Source organism: Emydura macquarii, unplaced genomic scaffold (assembly GCF_026122565.2).
Source record: "Emydura macquarii macquarii isolate MOO-44397 ecotype Brisbane River unplaced genomic scaffold, CSIRO-AGI_Emac_v2 contig_2473, whole genome shotgun sequence".
Taxonomy (NCBI): domain Eukaryota; kingdom Metazoa; phylum Chordata; order Testudines; family Chelidae; genus Emydura; species Emydura macquarii.
In genome coordinates, this window is record NW_027132610.1 from 6,963,736 (window position 1) to 6,989,930 (window position 26,195).

The window sequence follows — 26,195 nt, forward strand, 5'->3', positions numbered from 1 at the left end:
CAAAACATTATGGTCTTCTTTGTGTAAAGCTAAAGAAAGGTTTAATTGTAGTCTGGAAAGTGACTCCAAGAATAACAGCCTGGGCTTCCATATTTGTTGTGTCTTTACAGTTTCCAGATCAATTTTGTTAAGTTCATAAATACATTTTTTTCCCAAACTGCCTGTGCTGAAAATTCAATGTGGGAACTGAAAATCAAAAATGAGTGCTCTTAAGCTTGGGATCACCACAAGTATCAATTCCGTAGGTTAGTTCCTGCCCTCAGTTACACAGGTGCAATCCCACAGACTTCAAATTCTGCCCTCACCTTTACCCCATTGCCAGCAAAAGCTTCCTTGTGGGTGAACCTTTCTAACATATATGCAGTGCAGATGTACAAGTGTAACCAAGGGCATAACTTGGCCACTGCAATAGAAACTACTGTCATTAACAACTTTGTTATGCTGATGCATGAACCGGAATGGAATCCAGCTCATTCTTATCTGTCCTGGCTCTGCAGTGCCACAGAACTAAAAATGAGTAAAAGCTAATTTCTGTTAGTGAAGCAAGCAGACAGGACTCTGAATACACAAGGAAGCAGATGAGGATAGAAAGAAGAGGCCATCTTTACACCATGTATTTTCAGAGTAGACCTGCATTTTAAGCATTATCTTGGGACATCTTATGGTTAGGAAGACCTCTCCCCACAAGAAGATGATTTAACAGAACAACTCAGGCTTGAGGCCACAAAGATCTTCACCAATCTTCAGCCCTTCCCTGAGGGGGCTTCTCAGCCTTTTCACATGTGGGGTGTTATAATTTAGCCCTATAATATTATTATACAATGTTTTTATTATGCTGTAACTAGTAATTATTGAAGCAGAGCCATGACATACAATAATCTATAAGAAACACAGGATTTAAAAAAAGTCTATGACATGGAAATAGAACTCCTAAAGAAAGAAAAATAATTGCGAAGCTGCTAAGGGTATTCCAAACAAAGAAGAGACAGAAAAAAAACCCTATCTTAAAAAAACCTTGGCAATGCCCCTTTAATTATTCATATTTTGCTTCAGCAATAATGAATAAAATTATTCTCATCTCCAGCAACACTTACAGCCTCTTATTGAAAACTGTTTTGTAATTATGAGCCAAAAAACTGGCTAGAAAAATATTCAAGAAGTGAGATCAGCTCATATTGAAACCCTCCAATCTCCCAAATGCCTTGTCTGATTTGTCTGAAAACGTTATGAAAAATTCTACACTATGATAAAACCATACCTGTCAAATATCGGGTACATGGCTTTTAAATTTTAGCAAAGACAGAGGCTAACCAGGTTCTGGCTTATAATGAAGGAGAATTTATAACCTTAACTAGGAGAAACTAGTGTCTGTCCATATTATTCTAAAAAACTGAAATTGCTGTATATCTCTCTTAGCTAGGTTGCCCTCTCACAATGAAACTGAGTGCTATGGTGTTGGTGGGCTGAATGCATTTCTGACATAGGAGCACTTGGAAAGGACACAGTTTGACTCTTCAGTACTATGGTAACTGTCCACATGTAGTAAATAGACTTTGAACTATGTTGCAAATGATAAACTCCAAAGCAAAGGTCATTTAGACACATTTAAGAAAAAAAATGGAACATGTTTGTGGAAAACTCCTGTTCTCCATGAGAATAATACATGCATAAAAGATGATCAGACCCTGAGGGAGTCAGATATATACACCGACCATGGTATGATTTATTGAACAGTAAAATATTTCTGACCCACTGTCTCTTGAAAGCTACTCTTAATGGCTGACTAATTATAAGGTTCTCATTTTCTTGTTTATTGTCCCTCCTTCTTAGCATCTGTTTATTGAGAAGAACAAAGAAAAACATTCAACTATTTTTTTAAAAACAGATTTTGAGCACTGGTACATCACCATAGAATTTGCCATACTAGATCAGATGATTGGTCCATCAAATTTGGTGCCCTCGTAATGTACATGGCTAAATGTGCAATAATGTGCATTAGGGAATTATGCCTTCCTGACCCTTGCTACAATCATTTTATACTCTGAAAAATGATATTTGATTTTTCCTATCATCTTAGTAGGCATAACTACACATATTATCAAAGGTCATAAATGTATCCAACTCCTTTTAAAATCCAGCTTCACTATGTGACATCTTCTGATAGTGAATTCCACAAAATAAATACGTCATGTGAGGAGAGTATTTTTTTTTTGTTTCAAAATTAAATGTCATTAATTTAATCATGTAACTCTGACTAATTTAATTCATTTTCTAATTGAAACTGTTACTATTGTCAAATCAATGTATCCATTGTCAAGTTCAAGAAGTTCATCTTCTTGGCTGTTCTTACCTCAATAATATACAAGACCACATTCTTGTAGAAGCAGTACAATATGCATTTGGTCACTCGATTGTAACTCCAGGCTCCATGGACTAATAATAGTTTCTCCAAGTAGGAAAACTAGAGAAAGACAAATGGACATAAGTAAAATAGCCTCACATTTTACAACTCTCTATATAAAGTAAAAGAAATTTAGACCAGCTATTAGATCTGTTCCAAGAACTTCCTTTCCATGAGAGTAATTTTGACAGATTATTACCACAAACAAAAGGTTAAAATAATTACAGCAAAACATTCCATTTTTGCAGTAAATCATTTAAACAGGATTCCATAAATTTCGTCCTCCCTTGCTTTAAGTAGCAAGAAGCTTTCAATTATTATTACTATCCTGATAGCAAATGAGGATAGGTTAACATAACAGGGCCTATTGGATTAAATATAAATGTGAACTCTTCATCTCATGGCAAGAGAAGATTACTGTGTTTGACGGTTTAATAATAAGTGTACAAGGCTCTTCTCTGTGTATTAAAAGGAGCAATGTGGTAATTAGAAATGTTATGGGCTAAAATGGAAACTTTAAGAGACAGACTGCTCAAAAGAAAATTAAAAAACCACTACCAGCTTTTGAAAGAAGATGGGAACAAATTCATTTATATTAACATTTTCAGTCCATTAGATTATAATAAGGAAGGTTAAGAAAAATATGGTCACAATACCAGCATCTAAAAATGTTGTATGGAAATGTTTATGGAAATTGGTGCCTAATAATACTGGCTTGAACCACTAAGATGAGTCATTTCTACTCCTATTTAATTCAATGGGATTTCACACCTTGATTTCAACAGGAGAAGGATCAAACCCACATTGTGCACAGGAAATGTGCAAGCTCTATTAAGGAACCCACTTGTGACTTGCAACATTCCTTTTAGTTCAGCCCCAGGTTTCCCATGAGCAGAGACTGAATTTCATAGTTTTGTGTGGTAGTATCATGAGAACTAAAGAGATGCCAAAGAACTCATTTTCACTTTGGGGCTGGTGATATGTCACCTCATATGGTTTGGAGTTCAAGTTTCAAATTCTGGTTCAAATTTATTATTCATCCAAAGCCCATTTGAAACTCTGGGATCTTCAAACATGAGCTAGAAATTTCATGACATATAGACTCTCTCCAAAGATCTCCAGCACTTAATGCATGCTGCAAATACCACAAGAACAGGCTCTCTGATGGTATTTCAGCAAAATAATAGAAAACAAAGTGAACCAAACTATAATTCAGTTTCGGTTCAATCTCTATCCAGCTTGCATCAGGATTGGAAAGCAGATAAAAGTGAATGGCTAATAAGTGTACTAATCCATGAACGACCAACCAACCCACCCTCTCTCTTCAGTCCTGCTACAACTTTAATGCTTCCCAAGATTCATCCTTTGACAGTGTGACATATAGTGTAAACTCCAGCAAGGCTGGCATGCATTCCATTGACATATAGTAGAATAACCCAAAGAGGAAAAACTGCACAAGTGGTGTAGCCATCGCTCATATGATTTTAACAATAATTTAGTTACTATAATGCTACTCATTGGATTTGTAATTTCTCAAGAAAATGCAAAAAGTGCTTCCTAAAAGAGCTGGGGAAATGATGTAACTCAGAAAGAATAAGTTTCTGATCATTTAAATACACATGTGAGTAGTCCAACTGAACTGTGACAAAGAATTACATGAAACAGAGCCAATGTTTTATTTTAACAGAGCTCAATGGAGCTACTGACATGCACTGAGTTACTTACATGTGTAAGTGTTTGCAGGAGTGGGGTCTAATAATAAATGAGATATGGGGCAGGCGTGGGTTCCAGGAGATTTATGGATTGTAAGCCCAAAAGGGCCTTATGATCATCTGCTTTGACCTCCTGCATAACACAGCCCATAGAACTTCCCCCAGCAATCTGTGCAACAAACCATAACTTAGTTTTGAGCTATAACATATCCTTTAGAAAGATATCCAGTCTTGATCTAAAAAATGAGAGGTGTGCTACAAAAAAGAGATGTTTTTAGAGTACCAATACTTATTATTTAATACAACTAGTGAAATGTAGGAAAAAGAAAACATCTAGAATACAACCTAGGCTTTCCCTGAGCAATTTTCCCCTTTAAGGATTCAAAAAAGCAATGGTTCCTAGACACACCAGATTCCTTCTCTGGATAAAAAGTATATTTTTTCAATAAAAAGCTTTATTAAATTTTAGAACCATCTAAAGAACCTCAATATTTTGGTTTGCGAATTCTTTGAAAATGAATTGCTGGGACAATAACATTTCAAGAAAAAAGGATGATTCACACAGATGCTTTCTGTACTGATGGAAGTTATTTTTGGGGGCATTGGGTCAGATGCAAACTTCCTTTTTATTTGTTTAGTTTATGTTATGATTCCCCATGGAATCCTTAATGAGTCTTTATATAGAGCTTTATTTTTCCATATGTGCCTACTTCTGGAATCACAGCGGTCTACTTAAATTACTCAGAAGAACATATTCTCCCTTCAAGGCGTAGGTTTAATTTCCACTAAATTGTTACTGTATATGTCTGCATTGAGGAAGAATATACCATATGAAGCTCAAGTTTTCCTTTTGAAAACTATTTAGTGTTACTTTAGCCTAGTATTTCTCCTATTGCAAAGAACTACATCTTATTTTAGTAATCAGCACACAACATAGAGTTGATTCACCATAACACAGCAATATATTGCAATCTTTCAGGTAATAAAAACACTCTTCTCTCCCCTAAAATGAATAGTTCCATATTATTTTAAATTTTGTTTCCAAAATTAAAACTGCATGTTATTGTTGCCAGCAACTTACATAAAAGCATTAATTATAACATCATCACTATTACTATTGTCAATAATCCCAAACCAGAATTAAACTGAGCACAACCCATTTGCACCATGTTTATATTAACCCCAAAACCACGTCTTTTTTTTAAACGTGAAAGTAACACATGAATGTCAAATGACTTCATCAGGTTTAATGTTATTAGAATAAATGCCAAAGGCATTAATAAAATGTGAAAGGCCATCTATGGACAAAACTCTGACTACTTACTTATTCTTTTACACTGTCATTTAAATAAATACATTTAATCTTATGAAGTCTCTCTAAATATGGATTTTTTAAATAAATTGCTCCTCAAAAGCAATATATAGTACATGGTACAAAGGTTAATAATGCAGAGGTCACTACTAGACAGTGTAACCATTATTATCAAGGCAGTTAAAGATTGTCCTGCTGTATTACTTTTTTGGTGTAATACTATATAAGTGTATTTGCTGTATACTAATGTCTATTAGTGAACAAATGTCTGATGAGACTTAACCTGAAATTTTAAAAGTGTATGTATAGTGCTTGTGAAAGTCCTCTGCCTGACCACAGAACACATACATCATGGCAGCAGCAGTGCAAGTTTCCCTTATTGCTCTGTCAATGTGTCAACCTGTTCAGGAACAACTACCTCTAGGAGTAATAGAGGAATCTCCCTTTTTACCCTTGCAATCCTTGGGCTTTCTGCTGAAATTTCCAAGGAGGATGCCAATTAGTATCAATTGTAAAGGAAGACCATCACTTGAAGAAGAAAGGAAGATTTCATGGTGAGTTCATCTGACGGCTGCTTACATGCTGAGGGCCTGAAATCCCAATTCATTTCTCACAGGCCACGAAAGAGCCAACAGACTGTAATTACTTTTGGTCATTACCCCTGTTCTAGATTTGAATCTATTACCTCCTTATACTATTATCAAACTACTGAGCCACACAGATATTGAAGATTTTTATATCACAAGTGATAAGTGAACGTATCTGATATCTTAGCTGTAAATAAACAATATTCACAGTACATGTACATCAGCAAAAGTCTCTTTTATTTCTGGTGCTGCTTTTAATGTTTATATTTTGATTTGTTCAATAAAACAAAGAGCTGGTGTAATTTGCATGACTTCTTCCCGCTACTGCCTACAGGTAGAGTAATCGGTGCTCAATCTGGTGGGATGAGTTGGGAGGATGCCCCCTCGTCACTGTCACTGCCTGAATTAGTATTTTAATGACTGATTCTTTAGTAGTTTAAGAAAAATGGGTTAGAGAGACTTCAAAATAAAAGGAGTGTCCCACCATCATCTACCTCTTCTGGACATTAATATAGTTCACCAACAGGTGTCACTGACAAGAGCACACACTGAGGAAGATAAATTATAATTAGAAGGGCATTAAATGTAACTGTCATGAATGGCGCCTCGCCTTGATTACTGAACGGTTTGAATGTTCCACAGCTGGCAAGAAGAAACCTAAGCCTTTAGGAGAGGGTAGATCATTGCCCCAAAGGGTACAACAAGATCAAAACTAAAATGATCCCAAATACATCTGATGTATCAGTTTTAGATGGCAGCCTCAAAGAGTATATGAACAAAGATTCTCTTGGCTTGAAAGCCAGCAATCAAGTGCTTATGCTGTCACACAGCTGATATCTCTGTCAACAGGACATGGCAGCTGCTTTTAGTGCCTCTGACCTGTGCTATGGAGTAATCAGAGGAGTTGGTTGCCTGCATGCCCTCATTCCCACTGATTCCGACTCCCACATGCGCCGTCTGGATCATTCCCACGTCGTTGGCACCGTCCCCGATGGCTAGTGTGATGGCATTTACATGTTTCTTTACCATGTCTACTATTTCAGACTTCTGCAGAGGAGACACTCTGGAAAGGAAAAGAGAAAATGTCAGTCAGTTTCCCACATGCTGAGTTATGTATGCCTTTCCAAGAGGACAGCTGTAATCTAGATTTAGATATGTTGGAAGGGAGTTACTGGAAAGTTGCCTAATTCACCATTTAAAGTTTAGAACATGTGTCAAATGTTTTCAAAAAAAGAAGCATTTTCAAATATTTTCCATTTTTATAAGCTAAAATGAATAGAGATCATAAACAAGATTAAATTGATTTTAAGGATTTTACTACTCTTTTCTTTTAATATATTGTGTGTGTGAATTTAATGGTCATGGGAGATGCCAGATTTAAAGCCTTGAAGACTGAAGTCCATATCAGCTACACCATATGCATCAGCAGTGCAAGCTTCCCCAACTAGACCGGCCACTCTTAGGTTGGGAGCATAAGTCAGTCTCTAGCATGCTTTCAATACTCAACCTCTTTGCAGAGACTTCAACCTTGGGGTCAATTGGTGCAAACTGGGGTGGTGGTTTCTGAGTTGAAGGACAGGGTTGTAGTAGGAGAAACAACTAACAAGAAGAAATAAGAAGGTATGGAAAAGCCCCTTCTTCCCACTTATCTTACACCTGCTTACTCCCTGCTGTGGGTAGCTTTTCCTCTTGCAACCCCTTCTTTGAACCCCCTCAGTTGGCAAGTTACACCACCTTAATGCTATCTTATGCTGGTTATTTACATGTATGCAATCCACATCAACATTAAGATCATCTCAGAACTTGATCTAATACATCACTCTTGGAACCTGACAGCCCATAGTTACTGCTGTACCAATATGCTGCAAATATAGGCCACTAAATCAAATACGAGTCTTCTCTGTACAGGATGAAGACCTTCAGGCTGCAGCTGCTCTGCTTGTAAAACAGCCATAGACACCAATAGGATTTCTGCATGTGGGCAGCTAAAGGATCTGGCCCAAAGAGTTGAATAAGGGCTTCACTCTGATGTCACTTACTCCACTTTGACACTTGTATAACACCATTGACTTCAGTTGAGTTATGCTACTTTCTACACCGGTATAACTGAGAGCAGAACGTGGCCCTATGGTTCCAGAACGTGGCCCTATGGTTCCAGAACATATTTATCCTCATGTACGCTCATATCTATTTTATATGTAGATATTTTGAACTTGATTCTTCTCCCTTACATCTGTTTCAACTTGACATGCCTTCACAAAATTCAGCGGAGATACTCCTGATTTACATGGGTTTAATTCAGAGAAGACTCAGAATCTTTCTGTATTAAACTGGACAATCACACACTTGAATCACTTTTTATTCAGATACAATACCCAGATCATTGAAGAGGATTTTGGCAATACCCACAAGTGGACAGTTTGAGTATTTCAATTCTAGATGCATCTGTACAAACAACCTTAATTCCTTTTCACGTCACTTTTAGTCAAATGAACTCTCAAAACTATTCTACATACCTTTCCATAAAGCTTTAGACAAAGCTGTTTCACATCTGAAGCAGGCACATGCACTCACAAACAAAATATAATTGATACCCAAAGGCTTTACTATTAACATAAGGATTTTTATACACTATTTTTTCAGACCTCTTCACCGCAGTGGGAGTGACTTATATTTATCCCTTTTATACATCTGGCTGGATTATAGCTCATCAGGAAAAAGAACATATGGCTTTTGGTCAGCCTTTCACTTTAAGGGCTTGATCCTGCCTAGTGTTGAGCACCTTTTAGTATCAGGCCTGATGAATAGTTTGAAAGAAAGTTATTTATAAAAACCAGTTACTATGGCTGATCTTCCTATGTTAACAAAAACATTTAGAAGAGCTAGCAGCTGTTGAGTTCGAAAAAACTGAAAGCAGAGAAAAAGTTGACTAGGCCATAAAAACCACTTAATCCCAATGATTTTGTGCACGAAATTCTCTTTGGACATATTTATGAAACCCTCAGTTGTACAGAAATGTAAAACAGTACTGTAGCACTCCAGGGGCTCAACTGTACTGCCAACAGAAAATACAGACCATATTACTAATTTATCTTGTATATCAGTTGTTAGATTATAAATCATTATAAAACATCTCTGAACCTAATTTGAGTCAAATTCTAACTTTTATATATGTTCATGGTGTAAAATACTATAGAGAATGTGCTCTATCTTGATCTCTTGAGAGAGAGGAGAGTATATGGGGGGGGGGGGGGACATCATTTACTTGCCTCATGTGTATTGGAGGCAAGATGCAAAGCCAAGGACCTGTAATCACATGAGGATCTTTCTCCACAACTGCACACCCTGTTGTAGATCTTTTTGCTTACTTTTAAAATGGCTTTGGTTTGTTTAATTTTTTTAAACTGATGTTAATATTTCTATTTACAAATTTATCTGAATTGCCTCACAGTGCGAAAAAAAATAGCTAAAAACAGGACTCAGTTATTTAAAATACTGTGTTTAAAAGTAATTGGAAAAATATGTTTTCACATATGTAGACCCTTTCGCGTATTGGAATCTACTAGAGCAGGACCCTCTGTCCATTCAAGGTCTTGCTGACATCAGTGAGACTCCAAACAGATGCAGAGATCCATGTTAGAGAATCCCGATGGACGATCAGGGCCATTAATACATTCTTCTAAAGAGTCCAGATACTGCAATTATAACTAAGATTCTCTCAGGGCTTCCTTTGCAACCCCATTTGAGATGTTTATAATGTGCTAGTTTGTAATTTCTCTCAGGGGCTAAGAACTAGCATCTAAGTTTTTCTTTCAAAATTAATTCCAATCTTGATAACAGTTTGTATGTCAAAGCAGGGCAATAAAAGTAGCAAAACCATATGACAACTAATTAAAAAAAATCTGACTGATGGTTGCATTCTTTGTCAAGTAATATACACTTACATGCAAAATCAATATTAGTTCAGTTTTGTCAGTTAATCTCTCAAAAAATTAGGAAAGATTTTTTTCTAGGTTGAACACAAAGCCCCAGATTATCTGGTCCAACCAGGTAGGACAGGATAAGGGCTGGGGTTCACTTGATCCTGGAGATAGCTGAGAGCTGGGCCAGCTTCATCATAAATTAGAGCAGTCTGAAGGCTGCATACTTGGTTACCCATGGCTGCCCAGGACTGTTCTCTCATTTCCACTGGCCATGCCTTCTACTCCACCAGCCATACTTCTGGGCTGAGAGGAGGAACAAGTCCCATAATCTTAGCTCCTTATAACTATGAAACAGGACTCAGTTTTTAATTGAAGCTTAATGGGGTTACTCACAAAAGTAAAGTTAAGTACATGCATAAATACTTGCAGGATTGGGGTTAAATTTCCACAAGTATTGTTTTAACATTTAATGATATATTACTTGTCAATCAATATTGCATGTACCAATGCTGTACTATTCAGTTAAGTTTGTCAATGAATAATTAACACCCAAAGGTGAAACACAATTTTTTCTTATTACCTTACAAGCACTTATCACCTTCCAATTCCAGAAAAGTGGTTTTATCACATCCCTAGTAATATTTACCTGCAGTAGATACAAATAGATTATACCCACAGCTAACGTATTAAACTGTACTGCACTCTAGTTTAAGATACAAGTTAGGCTTTAATAAGACTTTCTTCATTCTTAAGATAGATGTATTCAATTTCAAACTAAGGTCAATAATAAATGTATGCTTTATAAAATGCACCTTTTTTCCTGAAAAGTACATTCCCTGGCTCCATAGAATATTTCTGCTGCATACGGTATATTAGCTGTAGAAGTTACAACTTGAGATGGCCACTGATTTCCTGGGGGATTTTGTATTTTTTAAAACTTTTTTTCTTCTCAGCTTCCAAACTACCTCTCATTCCCTTTAATCTATTTTGCTCAGTGTGCTGTGCTAGATAGCATTAATTCCCTGAGATTACCAGAACTGTGGTTCATTTCTGCACTTTCGATAGGCTATCTACGTGAATAAGTGGAAGATTACAGCACAAACCATGCTACTAACTTGAAGGTGGCATCTTGGTCACTTTACCCCCTTTTCCAAGTTCACAAAAATTCCTGGACAAATGAGTAGTTCCAAATGTACTGGAAAAGAACCGACTGCTTTGGAGCAAAATTCTGCAATGGCATGTAACAATCCAAAACTGCCATCTGGCAGAATGTCTCTGCTTTCAGTACTTGGCTTACGCTAAAAATAAAACCAGGAAGGAAACTATGCCCCGAGACATATCCATGCACATGGAGAATAAGAGAAGTAGTGGTGAACAAAATGGCATGTTCATTAAAACCCACCAGCTCAGGTGTTCTGAAACTAGCAAAACTGGAGTGCATCTATAAAGGTTCTCAGTGTGCCTGTCTAGAAGAATATAACCCCAAAAATGGGACTGACCAAAAGTGTTATTTATAGTGAAATATTTCCCACTGATTATTTATTAATAATAGGCTCCTACATGATCTGACCAGTAACTGTGAATTTGGCTGTAAGAGAAGACAGGATTTGGACCAGACTCTTATCAAAATATATCTTTCGTCAAGGGAAGGAGGGTTATGATTCCACTGCACTTAATGGCCAAATCTTCTACTATCTGCTTATGCACATACTACTTTTATAAGTAAACCCAGGCATATGAATTAGACTGTATGCTCTTCGGGGCCAAGACTCGGTCTTCCTCTGTCTTTGTAAAACTTCTAGCACATTTTGAGTGCTAATGCAATATAACATATGAATCAGTGTTTTTCAATCTTTTTGATACCAGGGACCGGCTTGCTGCCTTCTTAAACTGTGTCAGTGAGATCTCAGAAACATGGATATGAATAACAATATCCAAGTGTGTGTGTTTGCAGAACGGTGAATGCTAGCCCAGAGAGAAGAGAAAACAGGGTGACTGGGGAAGAAGTGGGACCAGGACTGTAGCTTTTCTAAGCAAGGCATCCTCAATGAAGCCAGATGGCTGATTATTCAAACCTCACTTGTCTTAAAGCCAATGGGGGACAGAACCCTTTGGCATGTAAGAGGCGACTGGGGATAAGTGAGTTTCAGATGTTTTATTGTATGCATACTATCACCATCTTGTGAATTTTCCACTAAGTAGGAAAACTGCACAAGGCAGGCTGAAGGGTTACATGACTTGTTTATACTAAGCACCTTAGAAATGGATTCCTATTGACTTCTCTAGCTCAGCATCTGCAATTGTCATGAAAGTTAATTGGAATTGTGGATGCTCAGCACCTCTCAGAATCAGCCCCTTAATTGGTAATGAATTTGATAGTCCTAGATATGCGTCTTGACTACAAACTTCCTTAATTTAAACTATGTTTTGCCTTTTCAGGAAAAGGTTTTAGGATTTATTCAAAAAAATATGAACTTTGGGGTAGTTTTGCTGAGGTTCAGCTAATCTTTCAGCTAAAATTGACATCTAGGGCAATTGCGGCTGCTCTTACTAGCACTTCTAAGTGCCCTAGAAGTCAGTGGGAATTGTGGATGCTCAGGTTCCGGTCCCAAGACTGCAATTACAGAGTAATTATGGCTGCATTGTGTGAGGCATCCAGTGTCTGAAAGTCAAGCATTGAAATGCAATTCCATTATGGAAGACTAATTTTTTTTGTTTATATTACATTGGAGCCTAAAGTCCCAACTAAGACTAGGGCCTCATTAGACCAGGCACTTTAAAACAGTCCCTGCCTCAAAGAGCTAAATAGACAAGACAAAGGGCAAGATACATTAAGTATTGATAGACCCATTTTACAGGTGGAGGAGTGAATTAAGTGACTTGGCCAAGGGTATGCAAGAAGTGTGGGGTAGAGTCAGAAACTGAACACTGATCGCCAGATTCTGAAGCCATGAACTGAATGTCAAGGCTATCCTTCCTTGCTAGAGTTCACTAAATAGACCAGTCACACAAAGCCTTATGCACGTCACGCTTTGCTGGTTCTGGCTCTAGCCGTGAATTCCTTTCATTTATTCGTAAGAAGCAGGCATGAAAACAGAAGGAAATGTTACTCACTCTGTGCAGTAACTTTAGGTCTTCGAGATGTGTATCGCTATAGGTGCTCCACTTCAGGTGTGCATGAGCCTCTCAAGCCTTTGATTGAGATTTCTAGCTAGAAGTGCCCGTTTGACCCATGCATGAGCCCTTAGCCTCTTCATGGCAGACACCGAGGCTATACAGAGATATGCAGGCGAACTGCACTCAGTTCCTTCTTTAGTCAGTCAGTCCCTAGGGAAAAACCGAAGCAGAGGAAAGGAGGGGAAGTAGTGGAACACCCATAAGGACACACATCTTGAAGAGCTACAGTGACTGTACAGGGTGAGTAACATTTCCTTCTTCTTTGAGTACTGTCCCTATGGGTGCTCCTATACTTTGGCCTCTTACAGAAACTTAGTGGAGTTTTCTGATTGGCCCTCTCCCAGTACCAAAAGAAAGGGGAAGGGTCGATGACAAATCAAGATCCTGAGACTGACAACCCCCAGGACCAGATGTGGAGAGGCCAATGCACCAGGTCAGCCCGATTGACAGGGCAGGTGGGCCAATGAGGGAGTCAGGAGCCTGGGGTCCCAGCCTCCAGGTGAGCTGGAGCTGCCCGCTCCAAACAGAGCAGAGCGAAGGAGAAAGCATCCACCCAAGCTGGGCTGGAGGCAGAGCCAGAACCAGATGAGCCAGGGAAGCAGTCCAGGGAGCAGGAGTGAGCTGGGAGCAAAGCTGCAGCAACGCTAAGGCAAAGTGGGGCTGGTGTTAGGGCAGTCCAGCGCCAGAACCTGGAGCAGCGCCAGCCACACCGATGGGAGCCAGGGCTGAACTACAGCAGGGAATTGAGGGCCCAGAGCTGGGGAGTGGATGTCAGCTGCGCCACAAGTAACATCGGAGCTGAGGGCGGTGAGCAGCTGGAGAGAGTGAGGGGGTACACAGGGCAGCGAGGGGCCTGCGCAGGGAGACTCCATCAGACAAGAGGTCTTGCAGGCCGGATTCAGAGGGGATCATAACTCCAATGGGAGGGCTGATGCTGGGAAGAAGGGTCCTATCACCTAAAGTCTGAGGGCATGTGGCCACCGCCAGAGCAAATGTCTGACCCACAGTATCACCGCAACACAGCCATCACCTGGGAGGGAGGCCTGGGACATGCAAGAAACAGATTGTTAACTTTCCTTATGCCTCAGAGACTGCTGTTTGTGGTTTCCCTGTGCCGACAGGGCAGGGTTACTTGTTTCCTTTAATCTTTTCCATTTTTTCCTTATTTTTTTCAGTTATTTAATAAATTGTCTTTGTTGCGAACTATATGTAATGATCAGTGGGTCAGAGAAGCACCTGATGCGAACAGAGTATCCTGGAGTGGGACACCCTAACCCCTGTCCTAACTGACTAGGACAAGACTGGGAGTTAAGCCGCCCAGGAATCCTAGGTTCAGCCTTGTTGGGGTTACGAGGACTCTGCCGTATGGGAGAGTGGAAGGGGAGCCCTCGAGGTCAGGCAGGCTTCCGGGGGGTAAAGGGAGTGGGAGCAAGGACTCAGACCTTTCACTAGCCAGTGCCACTGGGGTAGTGTATAAGCCAGGAAAGTTCCCCACAATAGCGGGACCATTCCCATGCTTACACTCCACTTCAGATGACTTCCGAGCAGCATCCTTATATGAAGGGGGCTTCAGAACAGAATCCAGAACTGAAGACAGTACCGATGGCATGGAGCAGGGCATAATACTTTGAAAATATATGGACTGAAGACCAGGTAGCAGCTCTATGTATCTCAGACACCGGAACATTCTTCAAAAATGCAGCAGATATCACTTGCAATCTGACTGAATGATCTCTTGCCTCCTCAGGGGGGTGGGGGAGAGGTGATCACCTGTAGACTCATAAGAAGTCTAGATACAACCCGATATCCTTTTCGAAAGTCTGTGAGCAGAAATGGGAGACCCCTTAGATCTGTCTGCGAAGGATATGAAGAGTCTAGGTGATCTTCTAAAGTACTTAGTTTTATCCAGGTAGAAAGATAAGGTCATGCTAATGTCCAAGGTAAGGAAATAGGATTCTGGCTGGGAACTGTCAGGTTTTGGAAAAAGAATAGTGGTAGATGGATAAATTGGTTAAAATGAAAATCCAAAGTAACCTTGGGTAGGAACCTTGGATGTGGACATAAAAAGACCTTATCACAAAAGAACATGGTATTGGGGGTGAGGAGGAGGAATCTGCCATCAAGGCTCCAATCTCCCTGACCCTACAGCCAGACATAATGGCTACTAGGAAGGCCATCTTCATAGATAAATGGGAGAAGGTAGCCATTGGTTCAAATGGAGGTCTCAAGAGGTGATTGAGAACCAGGTTGAGGTCCCAGGATGGAGTGGGGTTTCTAATGTGGGGGAAGAAATTACTCAGACCCTTAATAAATCTGGACGATACCAGGTGAGCAAAAATGGAGAATTCCTTGTCTGGGGGATGAAAGGCTGACAGGTGTACCTTGACCGAACTGATGGTTAACCTGGAAGTCTTTAGATCCGGCAAGTCTTTAGATCCGGATGAGGGAAAGGAGAACCAATACAGGCCAGCGATAATGACAACCACACCAACGCGTGAATCTCTTCCATTTCTGCAGGTATGTAATGATGGTTTATGTTTTTCTATGGTGTAATAACACCTGCTTCACCTCCACTCAGGAGCCAGGTTCTGAGATGTAGAACTGCCAGGTTGGGGAGAAGCACATGATTCACATCCTGAGGCAAGAGATAAGAAATCGTCAGGAGCTTGATCAGCGGTTGGATGTAGAGCTGAAGCAGGTAAGGGTACCAAGCTTGTTCTGGCCAGGTAGCTACTGTAATAGACTAGACTAGACTAGACATAGACTAGACATAGACTAGAACCCAAGTCTGGACGGATGGCTGATGTTCCCAAGTGCCACCAGGAAGCCATGCAGAGCACTGTGGAGAGTAAGCAGCACAGGAAATGCCATCCAAAGGAGCCAGCATAACAGTACCCTGTGGCCCTCTGAACTGGTCAAGTGCCCTATTTAACTCAAAAGGTTTCTCCAGGAAGTTGTCTGGGAAAACACAGACTTCAGCTTGCTGTGATTCCAGATTTCACCTTGGCTCTTCAGCTCTATTCTCCAGTCTCAGCTGGACTCTTGAACTTCAGCCTGGTCCTATTTGTGATCTCTGGTCTCCGACTTCAGCCTGACTTTGATCCTCATTCCTGCCTCCTGATTCCAGCCTGTTACTACCTCTGATCTCTGCTCTCTGACCATGGCCTGACTCTGACCCCAGCTCTTGCTTACTGGACCTAGCTCTTAGGATTCTTCCGACTCCGGCTCAGCAACCATTGTCCTTGACATGCAGACTGCAGCCCAGCTGTGACTGCTAGGTCAGACCACCTATGCCCCAGTCCCTTACAGCTACTATGAGAATAACTCTGGCCTTGGTCCGCCTGATCTCATTCACCAACCTTAGAAATAGGGGTCTAGGGGAGGCATAGAACAGACTCATCTTCCATGGTAGAACGAAGGCATTCCCCAGGCAGCAGTAACCCAGACACCCTCTACCCCCTTAAACAGAAGAGAGGACACTTCCTGTTCTCAGAAGTGGCGAAAAGATTGATCTCAGGCTAACAGAAATCGAGGAGACTGACTGGGGGGAGTCTTCTTCCTCCACATCTTCCAAAGCCAGGGGAAAGGGGAGCAGCCAATAAGGACAGAGGAGAGTTGCGTGACAGCATGGCCACTCAGAGACTGAGGTCTCAGTTCTGAGAGACACTAGTTACCTGACAGAAAACAGGGACTTTGGTTCATCTGACACCAAGAGGTCCCTCAAGAATTGGAACTCCTGCGGCACCAGAAAGGACCATAGTCGAGGTCGCCATGGCTGGAGCCGATGGTACCAATAACGATAAGTGTACCACAGACTTTGTGGATGTCACATACCAATGCTTGCTTGGTACTGAGGGTACCGCTTGTACAGGCACCTCCGACTGAGCTACTTACAACAGTACCAATGGATGGATTAAGGTGCGCAATGGCTTCAGTGCTGATGATGGGGCTGAGCTCAATGGTACCCTGTGCTTACTCTCCTTACTAGTGGAAGGTGCAGGTCCCCTTGCAGAGCCATGCTTGCTCTCCTTGGAAATCCGGGGGTTCACAGGCCCGCTAGTACCAGAGGAAGTGTCCTTGGCCTCAATGGTACCTTCTGAGATTGAGGACCCTCGACCTGAGGGACCTGGTCTTTTTTGGATCTGGCACTTCAGATGTAGAGTCCACACTCCTTTTCTTGGCTGTCTTCCCAGTGTGCTTCAAAGGCTTCTTAGGAGAAACATGCTCTGAGGTGACCGGGTGCTGGATCTGTCCAGGGACAGATGTGTGAAGGGTGGGGAGGAGGGGTGTCTCCTGACCTGGCTCAGAGGGTGGCTGCAGGCAACATTCCATTGCCAACAGTCTGAGCTTTATCTCCCTGTTCTTCTTAGCCCTGGACTTAAGGGCTAAACAAAAGGAGCACTTCTGGAAGATGTGGGACTCCCCCAGGCAACGGATACACTTGGAATGCATCTCAGCACATTCTCAACAAGAGAGGCAGCATCTGAAACCTGGCAAACAAGTCTCCCGGTGGACAAGAGGGAAAACCTAAAACTAACTATACTAACACTAACAACAACTCTAAGATAACTAACTTTGATAGAAAAAAGGTGAAGAGAAAAGGCCAAGTATGTTAGGCAGACCCGCTAGTGTTCCATCTGGGGCCAAGGCAGTAGAGAAGAAACTGAGGGTAGTTCACCCGCGTACCACTATATAGCCTCAGTGTCTGGGATGAGAAGGCACAGGGCCGATGCGTGGTTGAATGTGCACTGAAATCTTGAGAGGTGCATGCACACCTGAAATGGAGCACCATAGACACTCTGTTCAAAGAAGAAAGAAGCATTTCTGTTATGATTTATGCAGTTTCCCTCTTCAGTGACTTCTACTTATTTTAGTATATTTTCACTCATGCTGTGTAGTCTTTAAAAGTTCTCCTGTGAAAAGAAGGAAACGGCAAGAGAGGAAGCTATGTTTTAAAAAAGTGATACTATATCTTTGTTTCCATGCTGCAACAGGGATTAAAATAACACATTTAAATACCTTAATGTCTTTAACACGAAACACATTAATTTGATACTCTGCTTCCTTGAAATGCTTTGTTAACACATTGAAGAGCCTCTTAGGAGCCTATCTTTCTTGAAATTAACATAGATTTATCCTGTTCTACCACAAAGTACACTGGTATTTCAAAATGCCATGCCTGATCTCATCTGCAGAAAAGGTAGATGGGAAACAGCCCAGAAGGAAAGCTGAGACATATTAAGGTTACTGACATTTAAGAGCATTCTATGGCCCCTAGAGAACCATGCAAGATGAACTAATATATCACTGAAGTTAATGTTCAAAAACTTGACAAGTGGTGCTACCAAAACATCATACTTAACAGCTTTTTAATTAGACTTAGGCCTCCCTTGATACATGCCCTGGAAATCAAAGCAACTAGCCATCTGACTACCAGTTCCAAAGAAAAGCTAGACTTTTATTACACACAGTAATACAAAGACTGCTCTAAACCACATCTTATCACAGATCTACAGCCAAACAAAGGCCTCCACAGCAAACTAACTGACAGGAGTAATTGGATAAAATATGGATCTGTCTTGTTGAACCAAAGTATGCATTGTGTCCAATGTATTCTATGGAGTAAATCTCTTTATATGTCATCTGATGACAACAACTACCACCATTAAATATACACTGGGCTCTGATGCAGTACTTTAAAAGCTTTGCAAGCAGCATTGAATCATCTGTTGATGATCTGTATTATATCTGCAATGAGTGCTGTGTTCTTTAAACAAATAAAGAAATAGCCCCTCATGTTCCAGAGCAGAAAAAGACCAAGTAGAGAATAAGAAAATGTTTTTCTCCTTATAAATGTTTGTTTATTATTAATGATGATTCAAGCTGCGGTGGAGTAACTCCACCTTTCCTCTCTTCTCTGGTGGATGGTTTTGAGTGAATCTTTCTCCATCCCCATCCTTCAGGACAATGCTATCAATTACATCTACAGTACATGTCCAAACTATACACAATTCTTGTTGTGTCTTCCTCCATAACATATTCACGAATAGCTTCTTCTCTACACCCACACAGCTAAAACTCTTACCCCAGACATTACCATCTACTGTAACCTCCCTCTTCTCTGGCCATTCCAACACCCACCCACTCTCTATACACCTTCCTTGTCCACATCTTTCCCACCCTTCAGTCAGACCATGTCACCCCTTTACGAGTCCCTTCACTAAATCACCTTTATTCAACACATAAAATACAAATTTCTTGTTTTCCTTTACACCAGATTTAAAAAAAAAAAAATCCGGTTCAGTTTCTTAGCCATTGTAGCCTCACCATTAATTTCATCTCCTTTTTCATTTTATTAGTGGCCTCAATTTGCCTTCATGGCATAACTGTGAAGACCCCTTTATCCACTCTGACTAGCTGGTAATCTGTTCTGCTTTTTTGCATTGCTTTTCTGCTTGAAGATTCAGCTCACCCTGTATAGTCTAGTTCGATGTGCCTACCCCATTGGCTGGGCTTTCTTTATAATGGGAAACAATATATACAATAAAATCGTTAATTACTTCCTGCCTCCGCCATTTCCAGTGCACGACATTACAAGTTTCTGCTTAAAGATCCCCTAACAAGAACTGCCAATTATGAACCGACTGTACCCCGTCTCCTGAACAGGAAACCCTACATTCCAATTAGACATTTTTCATCACACAAATCAATGCAAATCTCTGTGAATTCAACACTGTCCTCTGTACACCACTGCAGCGCCCATCATTTGACAACAGTATCAGTCAATCACCTCTCATCACTCCTGTTTAGTGGGTCTCAAACTTCACTGCGCAGCAAAAATTACTACACGACCCTGGGAGGGGGGACGGAAGACTGAGCCCCAGCCCAAGCCCTGCTGCCCTAGGTGGGGGGGTGAAGCCAAAGCCTGAGGGCTTCAGCCCAAGGCTGGGGGGACGACTATAACCTGAGCCCCACCGCCCAGGGCTGAAGTTCTCAGGCTCCGGCTTCAGCCCTAGACAGTGGGGGGGCTTGGGCTTCGGCTTCAGCCCCAGGTCCCAGCAAGTCTAACGCCAGCCTTGGCGACCCCATTCAAATTGGGACCCAACCCACAGTTTGAGAACCACTGCTCTAATTGCCACTGGAAGGATCTTCACAGGATGAAAATCTGTGTCCTGGACTCAGTGCAGTAGGCAGATGGGACCAGGTGCTGGGGCACAACCTGTTTCTGGGTGAACAAAGAGTTAATCTGAAATGAGCTTTCTCTCCCTCCTGCAAAGCTGAAGAGTTTTTGCTTAGAATCCCCACCTCCAGCTCCAGCCTCCCCAAAATGCATTTTGGGCAGAGAGCAAGCATTAAAAACGTGAATCTTTTGAAAAGCAATGAGTGTGTGTAAATAAGGTGCTATACTGGAGAACATTTTGCATATTTATCAATAACAGTTGCTAGTGGCAACTGCTAGAATACTTTTTAAAAATTGAAATTAATGTATCAAGTTAATTTTGAGCTTCCCTCACCCCAAGCTGATTAATGCACATTCGTTTCTATGCTAATCAGCCTGAATAGTTTGCATGCAATACAGATCTCTATCACTTTCAATGACTGAGCCAAAAAATATTTTACGCTATTTACACAATGTACAAATCCGTATATTTACAGTATGAAAACACACAGTATAGTATATATGTGACTATGTTTTATATAGCCAAGTAGCTTATAGAATTTTGAAGCACATGGTGAAATTAGGTTACAACTGAAATTGTGGCCATTAATGAGCATTTTAACTCACTTAGAGTGGTTCTGCCCTGGGGTGAAGCTGAAGGCTAAAATAGGATATCCATGATGAACACCTGCCTCTGAACTCTGAATAACAATACTATCATAGTTTCTACCACATCATCTGAGTTGTGTTATCATATAGCAAGCACACTGTTCTCCACACCAAAATGCAGTCCAAAAAATACAGTAATTGTAACATGTTAACATTTTGCAGCTATTCCATAGAACATTCCTATTCAGCTCAAACCACGCAACAAAAAAACAAAACAAAAAATAGTGCGGAAGGTATGCTTTTAACGTAATAAATAAATTTCAGATTTTATTTGCCCAAAGCAACTATCTTCTCATTCAAGCAGTACTGAAAGTAGATGTCTTATTTCTAGATTCCATTTGAGCACTAACAATACATAAATATTTTTCTGTCTCTTTTCTCTCTGAAAAAAAACTTTCGTAGTTTAAATGAATCATAGAATCATGGAAGATTAGGGTTAGAAGGGACCTCAGGAAGTCTTCTACTCCAACAACTTGCTCAAAGCAAGACTAACACTGACTAAATCATCCCAGCCAGGGCTTTGTCCACCACTTCCCTAGGTAACCCATTCCAATGCTTCACCATTATCCTAGAGAAAAAGCTTTTCATAATATCCAACCTAGACCTCCTCCACTGCAACTTGAGACCATTGCTCCTAGTTCTGTCAGCTACCACCACTGAGAACAGCCTGGCTCCATCCTCTTTGGAACCCATGTTCAGGTAGTTGAAGGCTGCTCTCAAATCCCCCCTCACTTTTCTCTTCTGCAGACTAAATAAGCCAGTTCCATCAGCCTCTCCTCACAAGTCATGTGCCTCAGCCCCCTAATTATTTTCGATGCCCTCCACTGGACTCTCTCCAATTTGTCCACATTCTTTCTGTAGTGGAGGGCCCAAAACTAGACACGGTTCTCCAGATGTGGCCTCACCGGTGCCGAATAGAGGGGAATAATCACTTCCCTGGATCTGCTGGCAATGCTCCTCCTAATGCAGCCCAATATGGCATTAGCCTTCTTGGCAACAAGGACACATTGTTAACTCATATCCAGCTTCTTGTGCACCATAACCCGCAGGTCCTTTTCTGCAGAACTGCTGCTTAGCTGGTCAGTCCCCAATCTGTAGTAGTGTGTGGGATTCTTTTGTCCTAAATGCAGGAATCTGCATTTGTCCTTCTTGAACCTCATCAGATTTCTTTTGGTCCAATCCTCCAATTGTCTTCGTCATTCTGTATCCTATCCCTATCCTCCAGCATATCTACCACTCCCCCCAGCTTAGTGTTATCAACGCACTTGCTGAGGGTGCAATTCACCCCTTTGTCAGGTTATTAATGAAGATGTTGAACAAAACCGTCCACAGGACCGACCCCTGCAGCACTCTGCTTATTACCGGCTGCCATTTAGACATCGAGCACTACCTGTTGAGCCTAATGATCTAGCCAGCTTTCTATCCACCTTATAGTCCATTTATCCAACCCATACTTTAACTTACTGGCAGGAATACTGTGGGTGACCGTATCGAAAGATTTGCTAAAATCAAGATATATCACGTCCACCACTTTCCCCACATCCACAGAGCCAGTCATCTCATCACTGCAGGCAATCAGGTTGGTCAGGCATGACTTGCCCTTGGTGAATCCATGTTGACTGTTCCTGATCACTTTCCTGTCCCCTAAATGCTTCAAAATGGAGTCCTTGAGAACCTGCTCCATGATTTTTCTGGGGACTGAGGTGAGGATGACTGGTCTGTAGTTCCCCAGCCACTCCTTTTTCCCTATTTTTAAAGATGGGCACTATATTTGCCTTTTTCCAATCATCCAGGACCTCCCCCAATCACCACGTGTTTTCAAAGATAATGGCCAGAGGCTCTGCAATCATATCAGCCAACTCCCTCAGAAGCCTCGATGAAGAAAACAAATGAATGAGCGAACTCTTCCTAATAGTAGAATGTAATCAATATAATATCTGATGTGACATATTCCATAAAGAGATATACCTTCGCAGGTGAGTTAAGCATAAACCGTAATTACCATCAAAGGGCTGTACTGTTTGACAGCATATCATACCGACCATGACGCTAATTAACAGGAATGCCCAATTTAGAAGAAACGAAATTTTAAAATTTTGAAGTAGATTAAACAATACTGGCCAATATAGGTTGATATAGTGTCATTGGGATAAAATGACATTAAAATCTATTGCATTTCATAGCTGATTTGAGCAAGCAGAACAGTTTTTAAAAAATCAGAAATCTCCAAAGACTATGTTTTTTTAAAAAAATGGGTGCCTAAATTTATGATCCTAATAGGAATTGGTCTGAACTTCAAAGTTTTAAGCATACATCAGTTTCTGTATGTTAATGGGTACTCAGCACTTGTAAAAATCAGGCCACTTATTTAGATGTCTTAATATGGAATTAGGAGTCTGAACTTGGGCAGACATTTTAAAAAATATTAACCAATGTGTCCAATTTGTGCACAACTGATAAGTGGCAGGTTTTAATTATTAATAATACATATTCTATCAGCACCTACAGTGTGGTGTAAACATTACAAAGCCAATGGTAGAATGGGATGGATACCCCTGAAGTGTTTGCACTCTAAACTTTACATATGATTCAGGTAGCAAAGGTAACACACAGTATGGAGGGGATGGGAAGAGGAAAGGTGAAGGTCCTAGCAACAAGGTCACAGTTACTTAGTTTAGGTACATGAATATCTAGAATCATTAAAATGAACTGTTTTGGGGCATGTTTTTCTCACGTTCAATTATCACTTTTCCTGTGAGTCATATGTGAGGTAATATACCTCAGACATCATAACTTGTAATTTACCTTTGTGATTTTAGTGCAACATTAACAGCCAATATAGCAATACTAATGATCTATTCACTACCTGATAATATGCTTTGAAAAAAACCGGAGGCTAAGGCTATGTCTACACTGACGGCTGCAAAGTCGCCGTTGTCAGATCGACTTATCTGGATTGACTGAGCGGTCAGTGAAGACCCGCTCAGTCGATTCAGAAATCGACGTTATTAATCCACTCCCGCAAGTGGCGCAGCACTGCATCGATGGGAATGCAGTTCCCGTTGGCGCAGTGCAGTGAGAACGGCGCACAGAAGAGAAGCACAGCAGTCGACGGGAGTTACGCAAGTTCTTTGCATACTTTGCATAACTCCCATCGACTACCAATGAATTGCGGAGGTAAGTGTAGACCAAACCTAATATATTGAATAGCCACAGCCTAGAAACATGATATAAGTTAATTGGAAACTATTTCCCTTATTCTCCATCAATTAGAAGGCATGGGCTGCATTGTCCTGGGGGTGGCGGTTCTACGACCACCACTCCCAAGAGAAGGAGACAGATGGTGGTGGTTGGGGACTCCCTCCAAGGGGGGATGGAGTCATCCATCTGCCATCCTGACTGGGAAATTCGAGAAGTGTGCTGCTTGCCTGAACTAGAATTCAGGATGTTGTGGAGAGTCTGCTGAGACTCATCAAGCCCTCAGACAGCTACCCCTTCCTATCTCTCCACGTGGGTGTCAATGACACTGCCTAGAATGACCTTGAGCAGATCACTGCAGACTATGTGGCTCTGGAAAGAAGGATAAAGGAGTTGGAGGCACAAGTGTTGTTCTCATCCATCCTCCCTGTTGAAGGAAAAGGCCCAGATAGGGACCATCAAATTGCAAAAGTAAATGTGTAGTTATGCAGGTGGTGTCAGAGAGAGGGCTTTGGATTCTTCAACCATGGGATCTTGTTCCAGAAAGGAAGATTGCTAGGAAGAGACGGGATCTAACAAAGAGAGGGAAGAGCATCTTGGCAGACAGGCTTGTTAACCTTGTGAGGAGGGCTTTGGACTGGGTTCGCCAGGGGACGGGGACCTAAGCCTGGAGGTAAGTGGGGAAGTGGGACACCATGAGGAAGCAAAAGGAGGAGGGTGCAACAGGGGATGCCTCCTGATTCATACTGAGAAAGTAGGACAATCAGCTAGTTATCTTAGCTGCCTGTGCATGAATGCAAGAAGCCTGGGAAACAAGCAGGAGGAATTGGAAGTCCTGGCAGTCAAGCAACTGTGACGTGATTGGAATAACCAAGACTTTGTGGGGTAACTCACATGATTGGAGCACTGTCACGGATGGATATAAACTAATCAGGAAAGACAGGCAGGGAAATAAAGGCGGAGAAGTTGCACTATATGTAAGAGAGCTATATGACTGCTCTGAGTTCCAGTATGAAACTGGAGAAAAGCCTGTTGAGAGACTCTGGGTTAAGTTTAGAGGTGAAAGCAATAAGGGTGATGTTGTAGTAGGAGTCTGTTATAGACCACTAGACCAGGAGAATGAGGTAGATGAGGCTTTCTTCAGACAACTAATGAAAGTTTCCAGATCACAGGACCTGGTTCTCATGAGGGACTTCAATCACCCTGACATTTGCTCGGAGAGCAATACAGCAGTGCACAGACAATCCAGGAAGTTTTTGGAGAGTGTTGCGGACAACTTCCTGGTGCAAGTGCTGGAGGAACCAACTACAGGCCGTGCTCCTCTTGACCTGCTGCTCACAAACAAGGAAGAATTGGTAGGGGAAGAAGTGGGTGGCAACCTGGGCAGCAGTGACCATGGGATGGTCGAGTTCAGCATGTGGACAAAAGGAAGAAAGGAGAGCAGCAGAATATGGACCATGGACTTCAGAAGAGCAGATTTTGACACCCTCAGAGAGCTGATGGGCAGGATCCCCTGAGAGGCTAATATGAAGGGGAAAGGAGTCCAAGAGAACTGGCTGTATTTTAAAAAAAGAAAGTAAGAAACCTTATTGAGGATGCAAATACCTTATTGAGGGAATAAACCACCCCGCCACCCTGCCAAAAAGAATATCAAATATGGCAGGCAACCAGCTTGGCTTAACAAACAAATCTTCGATGAGCTTAAACACAAAAAGGAAGCTTACAAGTAGTGGAAGCTTGGTCAAATGACTAGGGAGAAGTATAAATATACTGCTTGAGCATGCAGGAGTGAAAACAGGAAGGCCAAAGCACAATTGGAGTAGCAGCTAGCAAGGGACGTGAAGGGTAACAAGAAGGGTTTCTACAGGTATGTTAGCAACAAGAAGAAAGTCAGGGAAAGTGTGGGTCCCTTACTGCATGGGGGAGGCAACATAGTGACAGATGATGTGGAAAAAGCTGAAGTACTCAATGCATTTTTTGGCCTCTGTCTTCACAAGATCAGCTCCCAGACTACCACAGTGGGCAGCACAGAATGGGGAGGAGGTGAGCAGTCCACA

General features: G+C 41.3%; 1 protein-coding gene across 2 annotated transcripts in view; it reads right to left on the reverse strand.

Annotated features, from left to right (window-relative positions):
* ATP8A2 (ATPase phospholipid transporting 8A2) overlaps window positions 1-26,195 on the reverse strand; it is a 523,365-nt gene that overhangs the window by 189,909 nt on the left and 307,261 nt on the right. For both annotated transcript variants that reach the window (XM_067562894.1, XM_067562893.1), the window contains exons 25-26: window positions 6,892-7,075; window positions 2,351-2,461 (exon numbers count right to left, since the gene is read on the reverse strand). In XM_067562894.1, coding sequence (XP_067418995.1) covers window positions 2,351-2,461; window positions 6,892-7,075 — 295 coding nt within the window. The remainder of the gene's footprint in view (window positions 1-2,350; window positions 2,462-6,891; window positions 7,076-26,195) is intronic.